Genomic DNA, 14,538 nt, shown 5'->3' with positions numbered 1-14,538 from the left:
CGGTGAACCTGAGGCTTCGTTCCGGCTTTGGAGATGACTTTCTGCTCATGCCGGGAAGGAGCACGGTGAAGTTGTTTGACAAGTGGGAGTCCCAGTGGTTTTTTCTTCGGGCTTCGAGGACACGTCTTCGACACACGGGTGATCTTCGTCGACACTCGGGGGCTGGAGGCCTCAAGGAGGCGCCTCACCCTGGCGAGCCTCGGTCGACCGACCTTTGGAAGGTGACCAAGATCAAGGAGGTGTCCGCCAAGAGGAGCTTTCGCGACCTTATGGAGGAGATGGTGATGGCGGGGCGCTTCATGATGAGGAGCCGTCCGAGGTCCGAGCTTGAGATTCCTCGGGCTTTCCATCCTCCGTAGTTCATCACCGCGCGTGAGTACCGCTCCCTTTTTCCCTTCGGGCTTTGATTGTTTTTCCCTTGCGATGGTACTTAACAACTTTGGCTTGTCTCTTTCCAGCGACGTTTTTTGAGGAGAGGGCGGCGCTGTGGGCCGCGCAGCTGATAGGTCCGTACGGCGGGCCGGAGCACCGTGGCTACGAGACCAAGATCAGCGGCGGGGGATGTCACAACATCATCGCGAAGTGCTTCGGGAAGATGGTGCCAATGCGACAGGATCCTAAGTTCGGGCGCCTCCTTCGAGTGGGCGATCGCTACTCCCGCTTGGCGACACCGTCGATGTTGGCGGTAGGGTTCAAGTTGCGGGACACTTGCAGGAAGGTGAAGACGGGAACGGCGGTGTTGGGCCTGGCGGTGCATGTTGTGCCGGTGCCCAAGATACCTCGTCCGTCGAGTGGATGCAAGAGGAAGGCTCCCCCAACTCCTTCTCCTTCTTACGACTACGCCCCGGCGGATTCGGTGGATGCCGTCGTGGGTGAGTCGAGGCCCCCTCTAAGAGTGACCTTGGACCTGCACATGAAGGGGAAGATTGGACTTGAGCAAGTGCTTCCTCCTTCGAGCCACGAGGTTGAGGTCTTCACTCGTGAGACAGGGCTTCGGCTACGGAGCGACTTGGTGGTGGAGTTGTCGACCGGAGCCAGCGGTGCGGGCGTCCCGGTGTTCTCCATCGCTCGCGAGCGTCCCGAGGAGGATGCTCCTACCTCAGGTAAGTGCCTTTCTCTTTGGTTGTGTCACTCTCCTTTGAAGATTCTGACATGATTTCCTTGGTTTGCTTTCAGATGCGATTGTCGTGGTTCCCGAGGTTCCCGAGGGCGAGCCCCCGACTCAAGCGAGGGACGAAGAGCTTCCAACGACCCAGGATGGGGTGAGAGACCCTCTCGTGGCACTGGAGCTCGTGAGCGTCCGTGACATGTTTCCCTCGGTCCTTCGGTTTTGCTTTTGGGCTAACTCCATTTTCTTTTTAGGTGAGGGGTTTGGTCGAGGCCGTGGGTGCCCTTCCTGCCCTCAAGACTCAGGTGGGGGCGCTTTTCGCCGCTTTGGACGTGGAGATGTCCAAGTCTACCCTTGCCTTGAGCGAGTTGGCTTCGGAGAGGGTGTGGCGCGAGGCCGTGGAGGCTGAGCTTTCCCGCGTTTTGGCGGAGCTCGCGGCCCTGGAGACCAGGGCTCGGCTCGCTGAGGAGCGTCAGGCGGACGAGATTGCGAAGACTCGTCGATGATTTGCTTGAGGAGCGTTTCCCAGCCGGACCTTCCTCCATGTCGCACGGTGGATGAGGCGAGCAGGGTGCTTACTTCCCAGGTGGAGCTCATCGAGCCTACCGTGAAGAAGTGCCTCCTGAGTACGGGTGCTCGACTTGTTTCATCGGCGGTTGCGGCCATCCTGGACGGGGGTGCCGGGATGAGCGGGCTTGAGGGTGAGATGTCTCATGGGACGAAGAAGTTTTTGGCTGACCAGGGTGCTCCTCTTCGCGCTCGGGCTCGACGCTTCGTGCGTTGCCTTGAGTCCGCTCTTCAGGAGGGTGGCGGTGAGGCGTGAGCCTCATCATCCTCGAAGGTGGTGATGTACCTCAGCTGCTTACTTATGCGATGTTGCATATCTCCACTTGACTTAGCCTCATGCGTAGCATGTTTAGGCTTTTGGTCGTAGAGGTTGTAAGGCAGCTTTTTTGTTGTGTTTCATGCTTTACTATGTAGTCAACATTATTGGAAATTTTAACTTAACTCGGCATATATTTCTCATGTTTCACCATGTAGTCGACATTATCAGAAATGTTAACTTGGCTCAACATGTATTTCTCGGAGTACTATATTTCCTCCTTGTGAAGTACTATATTTCCTCAGTTTATACAGCTCGCGATCGTTCGCTATGATTACACTTTCGTGTTATCAATTGCTGTTGCCGTTGGAATACGACTTGGCTTCGGTGCCTTAGGTCATGGTTACGAGCCATGGATCCTAGTACCCTTGTGAGGGTCGCTATCAATATGCCGGTAGTGATCTGGACATTTCGACCAGCCGTTCGAGAAATTTCATGCGGAATTTTCCCTCTTCGGACTTCAGGAAGTTATGCTTTCCCGCGATTATTATGGAGCCTTAACCCGGTTACTATCATGCAGGCCCGTGCGCGACATCTCGCATAAGGGTAGCATGGTTCTCCGAGGTAAGTAAGCTCATGCATAACTCGCTTATTTACGGTTCCCCTTAAATGTGTTTTAAGGAGCTTCCGGCCCTTGAGGGACTTAGTTCTACTTGGTGGATGGCCTCGAGGCACGCTAGGATCCACCAAGGAACGAGTCGCTTAGTGGCAACCTATGTCCGTGGACATTTTTTAGAGGATGCTCGGGCCAACGGAGGCCTTTCCTCATTCCTCAGTGAGCGGCACAGCGGCAGCGGCTCTTTTACGACAATGAGTCGTGTGAGTGTCTCGTGTCACTCTTAATTTTTTCTCAAGGACATGCTTTATTGATCCTTGCTTTCTTGTCTTAAGGTGCGGCCGGATGGGCACTTACGAGCCTTATGTAGACGCGGCCTCGTTGGTGCTTACAGTCCCTCGAAGTTTCGTAGGGAAAAGGCCGGTTGGACACTGATAGTCTCCTTTTGGGAGCAACAAGGATTGCCTTTGAAGTTCCTCCTTAGGCGTAGAAATGCCGGAGTTTGTCGCCGTTCCAGCCATGGATAAGGTTTTGCCCTTTCATATTCTCGAGGTGGTATGCACCATTTCCCAATACTGCGGCGATGCGGTATGGTCCTTCCCATTTAGAGTCGAGTTTGCGCTGGAGTTTTGGGTCGACGTTCTTTTTCAGCACGAGATCTCCTTGGGAGAAGGCTCGTTCCCGCACCCTTGTGTTGTAGAAGCGTGCGGCGCTCTGCTCGTAAACGGCGTGCCTCGTGAGGGCTTTGTCATGAGCTTCTTCCACAAGATCGATGGTCGTCTTGTGATGCTCTTCATTTTTTATGAAGGCAAGTGGAGTGGCTTCTTGGAGCCTTTCGACCCGAGGTGAGCGAAACTCGACCTTGGCGGTAAGAACCGCTTCGGCGCCATACACCAAAGAGAATGGTGTTCGGCCCGTGGAACGACTTACGGAGGTGCGTATGCCCCAAACCACGCTAACGAGTTCATCTCCCCATGCTCCTCTTGCTTTGCTAACCGTGTGCTCTATTCTTCGGCGAAGTCCTTGGAGGATTAGTCCATTTGCCCTTTCGCATGCGCCGTTGCTCTTGGGGTAGGCTACGGATGCGAAGTGCAGGTTGATCTCAAGGCATTCACAGAATTTGATGAATTCCGCACAGTCAAACTGTTTGCCGTTGTCCACGGTTAGTTCTCGTGGGACGCCATATCGGCATATGATGTTTTCCCAGAAAACATTCTGGACGGCCTGTGACGTGATCTTGCCAAGCGGTGCTGTTTCTATCCATTTGGAGAAGTAATCAATCGTCACCACGAGGTACTTGTAGCCCCCGTTGCATGCGGGGAAAGGCCCGAGAAGGTCCATTCCCCATCGTGCAAATGGCCATGTTATTGGGATATTCTTCAAGGAGGTCACGGGCGCATGGATTGACTTAGCCATTTTTTGGCAAGCTTCGTATTTCCGCAATATGGTGATTGCGTCTTGCACCATCGTAGGCCAATAGAATCCCTGACGTAAGGCTTTTGCCGCTGGCTCTTGGCGCAAGATGGTGGCCGCATATTCCTAAATGGATTTCCACGAGCTCCAGCTCCTCGGTCAGGAGTTATGCACTTAAGCAATATGGCCGCTCCTTTCTTGTATAGGATGCCGTCAAAGAGGACGTACATCTTGGCTTAGAGTCTTGCCGCTTGGGCCTTCCACTTCTTCATCCACCTCGCCTTTAAGGCACTGATAATCGGTGTCATCCAAGAGGGTGGAGTGTCGATGACCATGCTGGTCTTTGAAGCTTCGTCAAGGGCGTCGGCTTCTTACTTTATGGATGGGGCGCGAATTACTTCGAAGAATGCACCGGGTGGCAGCGGTTCTTTGGAACCGGCCGTTCGGGCTAACCTATCGGCCAGGTGATTTTCTCCTCATGGAATGCATCGCGCCTCCATGCCCAGGAAATACCGTTCCATCTTGCGAACTTCTTTGATATATTTCTTCATCCTTTCATCAAGGCATTGATATGACTTGTCCATTTGGTTTATCACCAGTTGGGAGTCTCCTTGGATGAGAAGGCGTTGGACTCCCATGGTCTTGGCTAATCGAAGTCCGAGAAGTAGCGCCTCATATTCTGCCATATTGTTGGTGGCATTGAAGTCAAGATGCGCGGCGTACTCTAAGATCTTGCCTTCGGGGCTGATGAGTATGACTCCAACGCCCGCACCGTCGAGGTGCTTAGAGCCATCGAACCTCATTATCCAATGTGGTTCGGGGGGCTCGGTCTTGGATGTGATTTCTTCGGGCGGGACTAGTGCCACTCGGCCACGAAGTCGGCCAGGACTTGGGATTTTATGGCCATTCTCGCCGTGAGTTCCAACGAGAAAAGGGCCAATTCCGTTGCCCATTTGGCGATTCTTCCGGTGGCCTCCTTGTTGTCGAAGACTTCCTTGAGTGGGAAGGTAGTTGACACCATGATGGTGTGGCCCATGAAGTTGCCGCTTCATGGAGGAGGGCGTACGCGATCTTCTCGATCTGGGTGTATTGACCCTTTGCTCCTCCCAAAGCTTCGCTCACGTAGTATACCGGGCGTTGTGACCCGTCTTCTTCCTTCACGAGTGCTGCACTTACGGCGATCGGGGTCGCGGCAAGGTACAGGAGCAAAGGCTCCCCCTGTTTTGGGCTCGTGAGAAGTGGAGGGGTCGACAAGTAGGTGTTGAGCTCTTTGAAGGTCCTTTGAGCTTCCTCGGTCCACTCAAAGTTGTCGAGGCTCCTCAAGGCTTTTAAGAAAGGAAACCCTTCTCGGCTGACCGGGCGACGAATCGTCCTAGGGCTGCCATTCTTCCCGCTAGGCGTTGCACATCTTTGACGGAGTAAGGAGGTTCCATCTCTAGGATGGCCCGGATTTTTTCCGGGTTGGCCTCGATCCCGCGTTGGGAGACAAGGAAGCCTAAGAGTTTTCCTCCTCAAACTCCGAATGCGCACTTCTCCGGATTGAGGTTCACGCCGTACTTGTGGAGATTGTCGAAGGTTTCTTACAGGTCCTTGGGATGGGTCTTCGCAATTTGACTTTTGATGATGGCGTTGTCAACGTATACTTCGGCGTTCCTCCCCAATTGTTCTTTGAGGATGAGGCTGACAAGGCATTGAAAAGTTGCATCGGCGTTCCTCAAACCAAAAGGCATCCTGCGATAGCAGAAGGTGCCGATGGGAGTGGTGAAGCTGGTTTTTTCCTCGTCTTCCTTGGCCATGTGGACTTGGTGATATCCTGAATAGGCATCCAAGAAACTCAACCTTTCGCATCCCGCCGTGGAGTCGACCAGTTGGTCGATCCGAGGGAGCGGGTAGTCATCCTTGGGGCACGCCTTGTTCAAGTCGGTAAAGTCGACACACATTCGCCATTTGCCGTTGGCTTTCTTCACCAAGACTAGATTGGCTAACCATTTGGGGTGCCAAACTTCTCGGATGAGCCCGGCATCGGAGAGTTTGGCGATTTCTCGCTTGATGACTTCGCTTCGCTCCGTGGAGAGCTTCCGAAGCTTTTGTTTTACGGGAGCTTTGTCGGGTCTCACAGTGAGGCGATGCTCCATGACGTTGTGCGGGACTCCTCTCATGTCGGAAGGTGACCAAGCGAAGAGATCGGAATTCTTCCGAAGTAGGTCGACGAGTTCTTCCTTGAGTTTACTCGGGAGATCGGCCCCAATCTTCACCGTGCGCGTGGCGTCATCTTGGGAGACGCGTACTTCCTTGAGTTCTCCTTCGGGGAGGGGCTTAGGGATGTAGCACTCCGGGTGATCGGTTTCGGATGCTCCCGCGTTCGAAAGCACGTTGATACTCTTGGATGATTCTCCCTTTTCGGCGCACTTGGTCTCATGGCGGTAGAGTATCTTCCTATCGGAAGATTGCTCGCCGCGGACCGTTATCATGCCCTTTGGGCCCGGGATCTTCATGCACAAGAAGTTGTGGTGGATGGTAGCGCAGAGACGGTTTATCGTCGTCCTCTCGAGGATGGCATTGAAAGAGGCCTCCATATCCACCACGTCGAAGCGCACGAGCTCGGTTCGATGCAATTCGTGGCTTCTCCAAAGGTCGTGAGGAGCTCAATTTGTCCGAGTGGCTGAAAGGACTTCCCTGGCATGAAGCCGGTGAGAGGATAAAGGAATGGTTGCAATGAGTCATTCTTGTATCCCCCCTGTGGTTCCATCAGTTTTTTCAACGTGCTTAGATATAGGATGTCGGCGGAGCTTCCGCCATCCACAAGAATCTTCTTGAGCTCACAATTGGCGACGATCGCTGTCACGAAGAGGGCATCGTCGTGTGGGAAGCGTATCCCCTTGGTGTCTTCCTCGGTGAAGACAATTGGCACGCTTGCCCACTTTGGTGGTGGTCTTGGGGTGAAGGTTCCTACGACGTTGACTTCGCGAGCATACTCCTTGCATTGCCGCTTCAATCCTCGGTCTGTGGCGGAGCCCCCGAGTATCACTCCGACGTGATGCGCGGGTTCCTAAAACGGGAGGTTATCCTCCTGAGGTGCCGGGTCGGCAACGAGGATGTTGGCGGGGTGTGGAGCCTCTGTTGTTTTCTCATCCTTGCGCCGGGCTTGCATTCGTGCCTGGAACTCTTCACGAGCCGCGATGAGAGTGTTGCACTCTTCGGAGCTGTGGCTTGCCGAGTTGTGGATGAGGCATCTTCCGGTTCCTTCCTCGGTGGGACGAGGTGGCTTCTTGGGTTGCCAAGTCTTTTGAGACGACGCTTGTCCTTCGACGGCGAAGATCTTTCGGGCTTGGTCGCTGGGGGCCTTTTTCCCCCACCTCCTCTTCTTCTTGGAAGATGAAGCAGGCGCAGGGGGTTTGTCAGATGAGGGAGTTCCTTCGGGAGTGGCGCGTGGCGCGTCCTTCTTGGCAATGTCCCCGTCTTCGCCTCGGGCGTATTCTTGCAAGATTCGATAGAGCTCCTCGGTCGTCCTTGGAGGGTTGCGACTTAGAGCCCGATTTACTTATCCTTGGACAAGGCCTTGCATGCATGCGTCGATCACGGTGGTCGACGGTGGGTTGACGATTTGGCTTCGTACCTTCGTGAAGCGATGGAAGAAACTTCGGAGGGATTCCCCCGACTTTTGTTTCATGGCGTATAGCTCATGAGCCTGCACGGGTTCTTTGAAAGTTGGCGATGAAGACCTCTTGGAGGCACTCCCACAAGTGCACGGAGTTCTTCCGCAGGTTATAAAATCAAGTTTGCGCCATCCTGGTGAGCGCGAGCGGAAAGAGGTTGCACATCTCAACAGGACCTCTCCCGGCGGCGCGTATGGCGGTGGAGTAGACATCCAAGAATGGAAGAAGATTTGACTCCCCGTCGAACGGCCGTATTCTAGGCGGCTTGAACCTTGGCGGAAAAGGCGCGTCTTGGATCTCCCGCATGAGCGGGTTACAGGTCAGCCGGTCCTTCCGGTTCTTTCAGCGGCGAGGTCCTCCCTCGTCGGAGTCGCTTTCGTCACTAGAAGGGTGGCTTGGAGAATGATCTCGGCATTTCCTTGGGGGGTCGGAGCGTCTACGGGAATTCCTTTCGCCGCCGGCACGAGCTCCGGACTCCGTCACTTGCTCATTCCCATGCACGCTGGGGTCTCATTTCCCGCAAGGCGCAGCTTGAGGCGGTACCTGGTTGCCACCTTGCTCGACCCCGACGGGGGGAGCAAGGGGCGCTTGCGGGGCGCTCGCAAAGCGAGGTTGGTGTTGAGCGTGCGCGACTTGGAGAGCGCCTTGCGGCGGAAGCCCCCAATAAGGATGATACCAAGGAGCTCCATGGGCGATCGCGGCGAGCGCCAGCGGAGGCAGTCCCGTGTTGGAGAGGTCGTAGGCTGGGACTCCTTGGTTTTCTGACGGATCCTCCTGACGCCACATTGTTTTCTCTTGTAGGTTCCGAGGGCAAGGTCACTACCGGTTGTAGGGAAGGTGGCGCGAAGCCCATCAAGCGAGGCATGCCGAGTTCCATATCCCCTGCGGGGTCGGCAACCGTAGGCAGCTCGCCGATCCTTGCCACCACGTCGGTGAGTGTCGAGGGACCGCCTACGACGGTTTCGAGCACCTCGGTCCCTTCTGGGATGGCCGAGAGCGGAGGAGCGACCACGACTTCCATCGTAGCAACCATGCTCGCGGCGACGTCCGGATTCGTGAGGATTCCTTCTTCCTCGGGAGCCCCCGAGGCACTTGCTTTCTTCATTTGCAACCGTGTAGACTTCACGGCAAGTTGGGCACCCGATGAAGTAGGCTTCGCCGGGGCCATTAATTCTTCAATTGCGGCGAGGGTTCCCCACGGTCGGCGCCACTGTTGTTGTTCTCGACAACAATTAGAGTAAGGGGTGCTAAAGCTCGATGGCACAAGAGCGTAAAAGTAAGGCGTGTACGCCGGCCTTATAGCGAAGGTCGCCGTACACTTGGACAAGTTGACACGTCGATATTTTTTGAATAGGTTCGGTCAACCCTGCAGGTACAACCTAGTCCTATGTTAGGAGAGGCTTCGAGGAAATCGTTAGCCAAAGTGTTCCGGATCGATCGGGGTTCCCCGAATCACTTAGCGAGAGGTCGAAAGGGGTCGCCTCGTACTTGGGCTGAGCGAGGCTTCCCAAGTAGCGAGGTCGAGATACCCTTAGTATTCTAATCCGATTCCCTCTCCTTCGGGCTCGGGCCGAACGAGGCCTACCGAGATCCCGAAACTAGAGCTCCTCTCAAAGAGCCTCTCTAGCCTCCTCTCCTTGAGTTTATTCAAGTGAGAGTGAATGGTACATGCCCCAATGGGGGGTATTTATACCTAGGGGTCCATGACAAAAGACCATGGCTACCTCGAGGAAAGAGAAAAGTGGGGGCAAAATGTTAAAAGCTTCTTGGTCCATAGCTTTTGTGTGCACCAAGGGTCCCCTCTTCACACTTTTTTTACCCCCTATTCAAGCTCAATTCTCCTTTTAACCATGGCATGAGAGGCTTGACTTGTTGACTTGTCTTCTTTTGTCATGCAAGATTGACCACGCCACGTTGGCGTCTTGACTCGTGCTGAGAAATGTTGACTTAGTATTCGCCACGTAGGATTTACGACCCGGTCCATATAAGGGTTTTATTTTACTACAACACATATAGTGGTACAAGATTGGGGAAAAACAAAACATTATTTAAGGTCATGGAAGTCATGTCATGCCCGCAGGGACAGCTATGGACTTGCACTTGAGTAGCCTTGATGTTCTTTTTTACTGCTTCCTTTGCATTTCAGGAAGGAGGAACTAAAAGGATTGGTGCTTACACCGACAAAATCAGCATACGTGAAAACTACCAGATATCAACATGAGAGATTGGAGCATATAATACCACATATCAACATGATTACTTAGAAATAACATCTCCAATGTTCCAGTCTTGACATGCAAATAATTTGTTTAAATCGACCACTACATAAGGTGCAGATACGTTATCGATCAAATGAAGCAAAAATATGTATACGTCAAATGAAGCAAAAATAAATATAGCAGCAGATTAACCTAACTGTGGACTGAAAGGTTGCACAGAATATAGATAGATCGATGGTAGATAAACTAAGTACTCATGCATGATAGCTGCTTAATTCAATCAAACAACACAACGCTGGGCTTCCCCCTCCAATCGAAAGAACAAGAACACCGGTGAAAAAAATTGAGGTCTTCTCCAATCTCTCACATCTTCCACATGCAATTCGATTCAGATTGTTCACACATAACAGATGCAGATATATATAGGACGTCACATTACATAAATTAGATACCCAAAGATAGCCATGTCGACCGTCCAGAAATTAAACAAGATGCTCCATATAGGAGTAATCTAATTGAACTGAAAGGTTTGCATAATTAGTATAGATGGAAAGATCGACCAATAAGGACTCATGCATGACGATATCCTGCTTCAATAAACAGTGCAAGGGCTTCATGGATGGTTTGATGGATGGATGCGGTGAAAGGCTGGGCCCACCTGCAACAGGCCCATCCTTGCCTCCTTTTGACCATTTCGGTTGCATGCGTGTTCCCTCCGTTACAAGACAATTTCTGTTTGTAGTAAAGGGGTTCGACAGCAAAAAAATTAGAAGTGTTTGAATTTTGAGTATGTGGATGTTGCACTATATATCTTGGAGAAATTTGCATTTATGACCAGTTTTGGTAGAAAGGCTACCCAAAAGAATATAGAGAACATAATCAAGATGTTAATTGGTCACCAACTCACCATTGAGTGAAACAATAAAAAATTATGTGGAATGTTTTTTTGTATGCTACTTGGGCAGACCACAGTTACTCCCTCAGTACTTACGTATATTGTACTACTATTTCTTTTATCTGACATGGATGTCTGATCCGTTGATAGCCTGATATACAATACAGTTGTCAGCTTTGGGTGTACCTTCATTCGTTCGATTGTCTATGAGTTTCGTGAGTAACAATTTATGTGGATTGCGAGCTATACCAAGAGATCGGAACGAATAATACAAGACAGATCAAAACATGTATACGTACTTAGAAAACCAAATCTCCAATTTCCCAATCTTGAAATGAAATGTGGTTCAATCGTCCATTAGATATTTAAGATGCAGAAATGACATGACGTGAAGCTAAGATATGGGCATATAGCCGATATATACAACACCAGATTAATCTAATTAACTCGACTGAAACGTTGCATCAAACATAGATAGATAGATCGTAGATAAACTAAGGACTCACACATATATGAGAGCTGCTTAAATATCAGAGATCAGCTAAGAGATCAGAATGAATAATACCACAGATCAACATGAATACTTTGAAAGAAACATCTCCAATGTCCCAGTCTTGGAATGCAGTAATTTGGTTAAATCGTCCATTACATAAGATGCAGATACGATATCAAACGAAGCTATAAGATAGAGGCTCGGCTTTCCAGAAATTAAACGAGATTAACCTAACTGGACTGCAAGGTTGCACAAAACATAGATGGAGATCGTAGATAAACTTATAATATGGACTCATATGAATTCGGCTTCAATCAAACAAGACAAGAGAAAAGGATCCCAGCCCCCTTCATATCGCTTGACCTCCCATCCATCAGGTGAAATTGGTGATGCGCGTCCTCCTCCTGGCCGGCCATCGACATTGTGCCCCAAGTGAACTGAAAGTGATGCGTTAATTAGTTTGCTGGATGAATGGATCTTCAGGTAGTACTAGTAGCAAAGGCAGTAGCTAGCGCCAAGCGTACGCAACGCACGCACCTAAGTGATGACGACGAATTCGTCGGAATCGTCCGAGGATTTGGCGTCGTCCTCCTCAGCTGCAGGGTCGACGAAGCTGGACATGACGGCGGCGGCGAGATCGACGTGCTGGACAGCGAGGTTCACGAGGATAAGCGCCCGGTCGACGTAGTCGCTGGCCTGCTCCAGGCTGCCGCCGGACTCCTGCGGGACCTTCTCCTCGGCCGGCTGCCCGGTCTCGCCGCCGATGCCGGCCTGTGGGGGCTCACCGGCGGTGTCATCCGGGCTGGTGATCTGGGCGAGGTGCTCGACGCAGCGCGGGAGGAGGTACTCCTGGGCGAGCTTGACGGCGAAGAGGGCGGCCTCGACCCGGGAGAAGGCCGTCGAGCCCGCCGGGATCTCCTGCGCGTGCGCGAGCAGGGCCTCATAGAGCTGCTCCTCGGACATGACAGGGAAGGAGGAGTTGAGCGCGAGGCTCGCGCCGCTCGCCGCCGCCATGTTGAGCACGCAGGTGAGGTCGCGGGCGCCGGCCTCGAGGCCCTCGTGGTGGTACTTGTCGATGACGCCGGAGACGAAGCCCTTCAACCGCTTCAGCCCCGCCGCGTCGCTTGGCGGGTCGTCCGCGAGCAGGAACTGCAACGCCAGCACGTGGACGCGCTGCGCCCGGATCTTCTTCGCCGCCGCCTCGGCCTGCGCCAGGATGCTTCGCAGCTTCTCCTTGCTCACATCCGCCATGCTCACATCCGCCATGGCCGCCGCCGCCGCCGCCGGCTTCTCTCTGTCTCTCTGAGTTAATTGGGTCAAGGGAAGGAGAAAATGCACGGCGGTGGCTTTTAAAGTAGGCTACGGGGAAGCGAGAAGAAGCTGGACAGGACACGTGCAGTTCTCCGATTGATCACAGAGCCGCTCAACTTTTGCTTCCTTTCTGTTGCGTGTTCCCTGCCAGCTACGAGTCAATTTCTCTTTGTACCAAAGGGGCTAAAGGAAAAAAAAAAGGTGATTTGAAAATATTTGAATTTTGAAAGAAGTGGATGCGACGGTATTGGGGAAAGGGTATCGTGAAAAACAAACTTCACATCTACAGCCGTTTTTTTTTTGCCAATAAAGGCCTCCAGGAGAACTCCTTCAAGTTGAACATCTATCATGACACCGGTTAATCATACTCCAGGAGTATTTTTTTTTTGTGCAACGGACATTGCATTAGCACACATATAGACATTTATTTATTTTAATTGGCAAAGAGGGGAATTAGTTTTCTTTGACATGTCTTTTTTTACATTTATAGTTTGAAGTGTTGATAGCCTGATCTACTCATCTACTCTAGAATCTTCCAGTACTTGTTTCGTTGTACGGTACTTCCTCCGTTCTATAATTCTTGTCTCAAATTTGACAAAAAATAGATGTATTTATTCCTAAAAAGTGTAATAGTTCGCATGCGCAGCCCGCGCACGCACCGCTCAGGCACTAGCATGCATGCTGCATATCATTCATTCGTTCCGTCGTCTACGAGTTTCATGATTAACATCCACAATTGGGCTGATAAACAGACAAGCAATTTATAATGATTGTGAGATATAGTGTGAGATCGAGATCAACATGACTAGTTAGAAAATAACATCTCCAAGACATGCAATTTGGTTCGATCGTGCATAGACCATTACATAATTATACGATCAGAAAAAACAAGAACACCGCCGTGGCTTTTAAATAAGAAGGAACCAGGGTACGCCTCAAAAGGGAGAGAATAAGAAGCGTTTGAAGAAAGGAGATGATGTGGAAAACCCTGATATATCGGCGGGCTCCTCCGAGGAGTCCCGTCGGGAGCAATGAAAATCCTAAGTTGGAACTGCCGCGGGCTAAATAAACCCGCGGCAGTTCGCTCGCTCGTGGATCTCCGGGAGCATGTTAGATCGGATGTGTTGTTCCTTGCCGAAACACATCTCGATGAAGTTAAGGCTGAGAAAATTCGCCGTAAATTAGGTTTTGATTTTAAACTAGTTGTGAGCAGGAATGGTAGAGCTAGAGGACTTGTTCTCTTTTGGAAGGATTCTAATAAAATACAGTTACAGTACATGACTCCCAATTATATTGATGTTGTGTTCTCGGGTATTGATGGCACGGATTGGAGGTTCACGGGTTTTTATGGTGAACCGGGATGGGATGACCGTCACTTATCGTGGGACTGTCTTCGTGACCTCCGGGCGCGTGCCACCATGCCATGGTTGGTCATGGGCGACTTCAATGAAATTCTTTTCAGCCATGAGAAGGAAGGTGGTAATCCAAGACCGACCAGAATGATGAATGACTTTGGTGAATGCCTAGCAGATTGTGAATTGGATGACCTGGGCTTCTCTGGGGATTGTTTTACTTGGTTCACAGGAGATATTAAAGAACGGCTTGACCGTGCAGTTGCAAATGCCGAGTGGATTAATCTTTTCCCAGGCTTTGCTGTTGTTAATGAAGGGCACTTCAGATCTGACCATAGACCGGTGCTGGTTAGCACGGAGTTCTTTGATGGGCTTCTTTAAGAGCCCGGTCGGGCGGCCGTAAATTTGAAGCTCGCTGGCTTTCGGAGGAAGGGGTCGAGGAGGTCGTTCGCACGGCCTAGGCGTCTGCCTGTGCGTCACGGGATGCTCCTAATCTGGCCTCTCGCACGACAGCGGTCCATAACGAACTCCATCGCTGGGACCGGTCGGTTTTGAAAGGTCCTAAGAAACGAGTTAAAAACCTGAAGAAAGAACTTGAGCAGCTCAAACGCGGGGAGAATTTTGAGGAAAGTCGGTGGCGCCAAAAAGAGAT

The 14,538-nt window shown here is 51.6% G+C and overlaps 1 protein-coding gene across 1 annotated transcript; it reads right to left on the bottom strand.

Annotated features, from left to right (window-relative positions):
• Positions 1 to 11,314: 11,314 nt before the first annotated feature.
• Positions 11,315 to 12,547, bottom strand: LOC106866783. The gene is made up of 2 exons (XM_014902583.2): positions 11,761 to 12,547; positions 11,315 to 11,660 (listed from the first exon to the last, which is right to left on the bottom strand). The coding sequence occupies exon 1, from the start codon at positions 12,487 to 12,489 to the stop codon at positions 11,761 to 11,763; it is 729 nt and encodes a 242-aa protein (XP_014758069.1). The 5' UTR covers positions 12,490 to 12,547; the 3' UTR covers positions 11,315 to 11,660.
• Between the last annotated feature and the right edge of the window lie 1,991 nt (positions 12,548 to 14,538).

The sequence above is a fragment of the Brachypodium distachyon genome, chromosome 4 (genome assembly GCF_000005505.3).
Source record: "Brachypodium distachyon strain Bd21 chromosome 4, Brachypodium_distachyon_v3.0, whole genome shotgun sequence".
Taxonomy (NCBI): Eukaryota; Viridiplantae; Streptophyta; class Magnoliopsida; order Poales; family Poaceae; genus Brachypodium; species Brachypodium distachyon.
The sequence above is the reverse complement of the archived record's forward strand: the minus strand, read 5'-3'. Positions and strand labels throughout refer to the sequence as shown.

Excerpts from the sequence above, each read along its gene's own strand:
- LOC106866783 (XM_014902583.2), bottom strand. The coding sequence starts at position 12,489 with ATGGCGGATGTGAGCATGGCGGATGTGAGCAAGGAGAAGCTGCGAAGC.